General features: G+C 36.7%; 1 protein-coding gene across 1 annotated transcript; it reads right to left on the reverse strand.

The window, feature by feature from the left end:
* Positions 1–1,161: 1,161 nt before the first annotated feature.
* Positions 1,162–6,456, reverse strand: LOC136233106 (lysine-specific demethylase JMJ26-like). Its single transcript, XM_066022672.1, has 13 exons — positions 6,444–6,456; positions 5,319–5,941; positions 5,105–5,232; positions 4,910–5,009; positions 4,427–4,556; positions 4,285–4,339; positions 3,475–4,192; positions 3,035–3,364; positions 2,423–2,821; positions 2,232–2,304; positions 2,052–2,137; positions 1,789–1,908; positions 1,162–1,701 (listed from the first exon to the last, which is right to left on the reverse strand). The coding sequence occupies exons 2-13, from the start codon at positions 5,934–5,936 to the stop codon at positions 1,630–1,632; spliced, it is 2,829 nt and encodes a 942-aa protein (XP_065878744.1). The 5' UTR covers positions 5,937–5,941; positions 6,444–6,456; the 3' UTR covers positions 1,162–1,629.
* Positions 6,457–7,299: the final 843 nt, after the last annotated feature.

Genomic DNA, 7,299 nt, shown 5'->3' on the forward strand with positions numbered 1-7,299 from the left:
TCGCAAATACCTCTTTAATTGTGTACATAAACAACCTCACAAGTAAAATTCGTGAATAGATAAAACAAGATGCTTACAAATAGTTCGTTTGTTACTTATTTATTATGTTTGTGAACGAACTCATCTAATAGCAAATGAAATAATATTAAGTTTAGATATTTGTGAACTAACACAAAACTAAAATTTGTTCATATATATTCTAATTGAGTCTGCTCGCGAGCTTTCGAGCCAAGCTTTGGCCTACTCAAGCTCGGTTCATTTACGAACTGACCTAGTAAATCGTGCTCACGAGCGGCTCGTTTACAAATCTAGCCGAATCGAGCTGAGCTTTTATCCGACCAACCAAGGAGCCGCTCATGAGCAGCTCAGCTCATTTATAGCCCCACGGATGACATGTAAAATACGAGAGATGAGATTTTATCCATATTTGTCGTAACTCGACAATTGGCATGAATGCTTCAGTTACACAAATTGACATCTCTAAATATACATTTCTCTCATTCATGTCTCCGACTCTCACATTTTTTCATTTTTTTTCTTACGTTCTTTGTCCATCTTCGTCGATTAAATCTAGACATCACCTCTCGTTCATCCCGCTCCTTACTTCTCGTTCCTTTCTCGAGTCGCCTCTCTCCGAGATTCCCTATTATTTGTTCTTTTCTTTTTGTGTAAACTGGTGATACAAGTAGAGAGGTCAATTCTCAAACATTTTCTTTTTAAGTTCATACTTGTTGCAGACCCTTTTCTAAATAGCAAACCATAACAGTAAACAGTAGGAAAAACAAACAAACTCATGGTACAAATAATCCTATTAGAATCGGATAGTACCGGCACCCGTTACCATCCCTAACTACGAGTCTTAAAGAGAAATAGATTTTAATTATTGAGGTATTTTTTCCATTTTTCCATGAACTGAAGGCTTTGTCATGTTTATTATTACTGATGTTTAGGACTTCCGATCAATTTTGGAGTTAGATTATGCTAGTGCTTATTGGGACAGGGATGAAAACAATTGCTTTTATGATATGCGATTATAATTGATAGATGATTTTAATGTGTCAAATTAAAAGATCAAACCGAACAAATTACTTTTCCCCTACGGTGTATAAAAATAATAACCGTGTCGCGTCAAAAATTGAAAGCTATAAATGAAGTATAATATAATCCTTAAATAATAACTGCATATATACCAGCATTTGCAACAAAAAAAATTACATATAATAATTGCATTCACCAGCATTTGCAACAAAAAATTTCCTATTAGAACCTGCTAGGATCTTCTCTTAATGACCTATAAATTTCGGTCATCTAGATACTATCCAAAAACAAACCTAGATGACCTCTAAAGTGTCAAAATGACTTCTAAAATTGAAAGTTAGATCAACTTTACCCCCATATCGAATTTTAGGAATCAATCAAACCCTCAAATTGGCAAATTTTGTAAAATTTAGGGTAATTTGACAAAATTTTGAAAACTTGAGGATTGGATTGATGCCTAAAATTAGATTTGGGTTAAAATGATCACGACCACCAATTTTAAGTGTCATTTCGACTCTTAATTCCTTCAAAAAATTGCTATACATATATATACCTATATGTTTCATGTACTACTACTACCACTTGGAGAAGCTATGATGGTGCTAGCAGCTCTTCTAAACCTTTAACCGCGTTATCAAGGGCGTAGATGATCATTTTCTTGATCTGTTGCAGAAATGAGTAAAAATAAGTAAACTCAGAAACTATGTAATCAAATCCTTTATGATTACTGTAAAAAATGTGTTTTTTTACCTCAAGTTTGTCTTCTCTAGCCTTGTGGTTCTTCGGAAGTTTCCTATACTCCTTGTTCAACCGAAGGCACTCATGGATATTTTCCGGAGAGACGAAATCCACAGCAACTTTTGTACAGGACTGTGTGAGGCCAAAAAGAAGAAAGAAAGCTTTAGTTCTATGGGATCAAAACAGTGTTGTTGTATAATAATTGTGTTATATGATCTTTATCTTGTTATTGTGTCGGAAATTGATAGCCGAATAAAGCGTGTGTCGAAATGTACCTTGAGATTTCTAACTTGGTGTGGGCAACCTGTAGGAATGAATACTGCCTCTCCAACATTTTGCTCAAATGTCCAAGGTTCAACTCCTATGAGTGTGACAATATTTAAGTAAATGAATAATTTGTAATGAAAGAAACAGAAAATCAAAAATAAAAACCCGGGTTTCTTAAATGTACTAACCGAATTCCTCCTTGAGCTTCTTCTTATGCTCCAAAGTTAGATAGAAACTCTGATCATGTATTGGGTGCACAACCTGCACGAAATCAGGTCAACTATAAGTAAATTACAAATGTGACAGGTGGGCAATTCAGATTGTCGTGTCAAAATCGTGTTATGTTACAACTCGTGTTTCAAAAGGTGGAATCAGTTACCTGTTTCACTGGTGAACAGAAGGTGTGTCTAAATTCCATGTAGTGCCTCCTCAGATATTCTTCTAACTTGGGGACATCTTCCCTCCTAAAGATATCCCATAGTGCGCCTCCTCCCGAGTTATCTGTTTCGTTTTCAGTTAGCTCGCCCTTCAGTCTAACTCTGTTTTGCTCATTGTCAGAAATCTCATATTCACCAGATTCAAAGGCATGCTTATCCAGCCCATTAGATTTTGATGCATCAAACTCGTCTTTCCAACTGTTACCGTACTCACCATTCACCTCATCTCTCACCAGACCTTCTCTTTCATCTTGTTTCCTATGTATATGTTTCAGCTGTTTTATAGCTGCATGCTGTTCTCCAGTTAAGGAGACCTCCGAAGTATGCGTCAATATGTTGACCTACATTAATAGAAAACTTTAGCTTATGAAAAATGTAATACCTACAAAAATCACATATTAACAGAATCGTTTTACAAGAAGCATAGGCATAACTCAAAGTCTAATTCTAATTTTGAAAAGCATTTTGACAAAATAATTTGAGAAGCCACAACTATCAAAAAAAAATTGAGAAGCCACATGTTAAACAAGTATAATGTACTTAAACGTACGTACCGCATCTGACATATCACAGTGAAGCTTTGTCACAGAATCCCCTCTTCCAAGTTCTTCTCGGGTTCCATAAGCAATGTAAGTTTTTGGACCCAAGTCTGGTTTGAGCATACCAGGTGGAAATTTCACAGCAATGTTGAGGATACCAGCCTTGGGATCACTGTATTCTTGAAAAGGCAAGGCACTGATAAACTCGTCACAGTGGCGCGGCAAAAGATCTTCAAATTTATCAGATGGGGGCCAATCCTTCAGCTTCAGCATCTGAGGCCAGAAGTTATGATATATTCTTCCTTCCATGTACCCCTTGAAAAATTGACGAGTCTTGATTTCCACCTGAATATTTCAACAAAATCAGCAAAAAGCAGAAAAAAAATGATATCCAGATCTTGGCAGACATGTGACTTTGATAAAAAAAAAAATACATGGAACATTATTAGGCTTACCTCACAAGAAGCCAGGCAATCGATGGCTTTGACTTCAGACATCTTGGAGCTTGACTCGAGGTCCAAACTTTCACATAATGCACGCCACATGACCATTGGCTCCCAACTCAAATTAGGCGTTACCTTAAGGACATTACGAACTATAACAGGTTCGCCTTTAGCCCAATGCCTTTGGAACTTAAAAAGCTCTTGATCTTCTTGAATATCATCCAAAGCTGGACAATACAAGTCATTATCATCTGAGCCCTCTCTACAAGCTGCTTTCATCAACCCCTGTCTTCCAGTATCATAATCCTTTGGCATCAAACTAATCTGTTTTCCGTTATAAAGCCCCAGCAACTCTACAGCCTTCATCTTCAATTCTAAAATCCATCTCATTGGAAGGATACGCTTTAGCTCCAAGATGCAACCACCACAACCACCCAATTCTTTTGGCGCACAAAAAATGCTCCCATCATAATTTGCATTCCACATGAAATTCGATGCCTCAGTTAGATCCTTAGATGGCTCAGTTAGATCCTCAGGATTTTCGAGATCATGAGGCAGTGAATCTCCACCATGCATATAATCATAGCTTTGGTGTGTATATTGAAACTCCACTGCAGCAGGACTTTGCAAGCTTCCTTCACGAATTTCTTGACAACAGCTGAGGCAGAGTTCATAAGCACAATTCGGACATTTGCGGTGATAGTCAACAATTGAAGTTGCACAATGGTTGCTGCAGCAGAGCCCAGAAAAAGTCAAAAAATCAGTCTATACAATCATCTTTTTTTGTTCCTTTGCAATTTTTTCTTGGAAAGAGACTCTTACCAGTAGACACGCTCATCATTATAACAGTAATTCTCTGCTACCTCATGCAAAGGACCTGGTTACAATAGCATTTTGTTAAGTTAAGTTAAATTCAAAACACAACTCGTAATAAAGCTAAAGGAAAATAGTAAAAGAAAAGCACCTATCCTAGCCTCAATTTGAACCTCTCGAGTTTGTTGTTCACAGATTTGTTCCATATAGGGAAGAAGGGATTTAATCAAATAGTCCAGATGCTGAGCTTTTTCACAGTCGTCTATATCCCTTCTTGATGTCTGACAAGAAATATTATTAATATTCAGAAGAATCCAATAGCTTTTAATAGTGCAAAACAGCTTTTACAAACTGCCAATATTAGGATGCACAAAGGGATGCTTAAATAAACTTTCAATGCCAAAAAGCAACCATATGAATATTTTTATTAGATCTTTTGCAGCAAGATCTGCAAGCCTAAAATGGCATAAGATCAAAATAGATAGATCCAAGACATCTGATATCCTTGTATATCAAGAAGAGTATAACTTATCCCCCAAGCCTAATACAGAAATGGCATCTTGCAGTAACTTCTTTGCTTTTTTATGAAGTAAATGGAGTAAAAAAAGTCTAATGATGCTTCAAGATTACACACCTTTATCAGTCCAGTGGAGTGCAAACACACATTGCAGTTGCAATTGCTACGACAACATGGACATTGTTCTGCAACTTCTTCTTCTGTCATTTCCGGGTACCTGCAATAGAACAACAGAAAAGTAAGGATTCATGATAGTTTCTCATAATAGTTGATTATACTCAATTGGCGAACATTGTAACCAGAAAGTTTTACCATATTTTGATACAATGAACACAGTATATTTTGGATTTGCACTTAGTACAAGGGACGACAGTTTTTCTTTCAGCTTTCATGCACTGATGACACCTTGGTTTTGCTTTTGCTTTTGCTTTTGCTTTGGCCTGCTCAAACCAAATTGAAAATTCTTAAAACTGAAAAAGACACTTCAGTCAGTAAATATGCATCTTTCTTCCAAGAAAGAAATTACCTTTCGATCTCTTCTTGTAGATGTACAAGATCTATTGATGGCACTTCTATCTCTATTTGCACCAGAACCTGATGAACTAGAAGATGCAGATGAATAAGTCAATTTACTGCACTCGTTATCTACCATTTCATTATCTACCAATCTAGCTCTTTTCCGCCCTCTCATTTTTAAAATGCACAGAGCTTCTAAGACTTCATCTTCAGAATCTGTCTCTTTTTTGCTTTTTCTTTTACAATCTTCAGAAGGGCTCTCTGAAGAATCAGTTTTCTGTATAGCATAATCTATTTTGCTCCGCCGCTTCCTTGGGATTGCACTACCTCCTAAGAAATCAAAATCAGAAGGAGTTACCTTCGCTCTCTTTGTGCTCCTTCGGCTTGACCGTTCACCAGTATAATCTTCATCATCTCCACCTGATTTTCTCCCTCGTTTTTTGGCTCCATGACAAGAAACATGAGAGTCTCCAGCCATTTTCTGCAATTTCTCATCAGCATCCTGACTTAGCTTCACTCTCTTTTTTCCACCATCATCATTATCTTCACCATCAGAGGTTGCTCTAGCCTTCCTCTTCAATTTCCTATCATCACCGTCACCATCTGGTTTAACAACATCTGCCGCCATTCTCACTGCAAGTGCAATATCCAAAATTCACATTCAAATAATCATATAAACTAAACACAACATGTCAATCGTAAATCACACATACAATTCAGAGCCAGAAATAAAAGTATAAGCTAACGCAATGACTGAAACAACTGAATTGACTGAGGTCAACTCAACCAATACATATAATTTACACATAACTCAATTGTAAAAAGAACGATGAACAATTAATAAAAACGCAATTCTTACTGCAAGTGCCAATATCCAAAATTCACATTCAAATAATCATATAAACTGAACACAACATTGATTCTTCCTCCTTCACCATATCAATCGTAATCACACATACAATTCAGAGCCAGAAATAAACGTATAACCTAACGCAATGACTGAAACAACTGAATTGACTGAGGTCAACTCAACCAATACATATAATTCACACATAACTCAATCGTAAAAAGAACGATCAACAAATAACAAAATCGCAATTCATACGAATTAAAGAGGCAAAAAAAGCAACCTCACCCGAAATCGACGATAATGCAACGTATAACCTAACGCAATGACTGAAACAACTGAATTGACTGAGGTCAACTCAACCAATACATATAATTCACACATAACTCAATCGTAAAAATAACGATCAACAAATAACAAAATCGCAATTCATACGAATTAAAGAGGCAAAAAAAGAAACCTCACCCGAAATCGACGATAATGCAGTAGTGATCAGAACTGAAATCGACGCGGTGACTGAATCACGACTGATCGGAGGTGAGAAAGAAAGAAAACCGAGGCGATGGTGGAGATGTCAGACGGAGAGGAATGTGAACAGGATTTCTCCTCAAGGCAAAGTCAGTGTTCGCTGCGCTAGAACGAGCTGATCGAGAGATGCGCAGTGGGAAATCGCATCAGTATGGGGTGAAAGGTTGTTGCCCAACGCTATGGGAGTACTAACTAATCTAAAGAAGCGAGCAGCAGTTTTAGGGACTAATTAAAACAAAACCGTGGGTTTCTCCTTTTACTTAATTAATTTCCTTTTCCTTAATTTCTGAATTGATTCCATATTACCATAATTTGACCGACCTATTTTAATTTTTTAAAGGTAAATTCAAAAATAAACACTAGGTCCTGTTTGGCAAATAGTAGCGGTTAACTGTTAGCTAATACTGTTAACTGTTAGCTGATTATTATTTTGGTTAGCTGATTTGACTAGCTGATTGAGTAGACTTGTTTCGTAAAAATTAGCTGATTGTTAATAACTGTTTGTATAAAATAACCATAAACCCTACGGAGCCCCCTAAAGTTGCCCCCGAATTTAAAGGACAACCCATTAGGTACTCCAACTCCCTGAAAGTGACATAATGTATCTCTTTTTTTT

Source organism: Euphorbia lathyris, chromosome 6, assembly GCF_963576675.1.
Source record: "Euphorbia lathyris chromosome 6, ddEupLath1.1, whole genome shotgun sequence".
Taxonomy (NCBI): domain Eukaryota; kingdom Viridiplantae; phylum Streptophyta; class Magnoliopsida; order Malpighiales; family Euphorbiaceae; genus Euphorbia; species Euphorbia lathyris.

Coding starts and splice junctions, on each gene's coding strand:
- LOC136233106 (XM_066022672.1), bottom strand. CDS start 5,936: ATGGCGGCAGATGTTGTTAAACCAGATGGTGACGGTGATGATAGGAAA. Junction 4,557..4,909: donor ACTCCACTGGACTGATAAAG/GTGTGTAATCTT, acceptor ATTTCTTGTCAG/ACATCAAGAAGGGATATAGA. Junction 1,702..1,788: donor CTAGAGAAGACAAACTTGAG/GTAAAAAAACAC, acceptor TTTCTGCAACAG/ATCAAGAAAATGATCATCTA.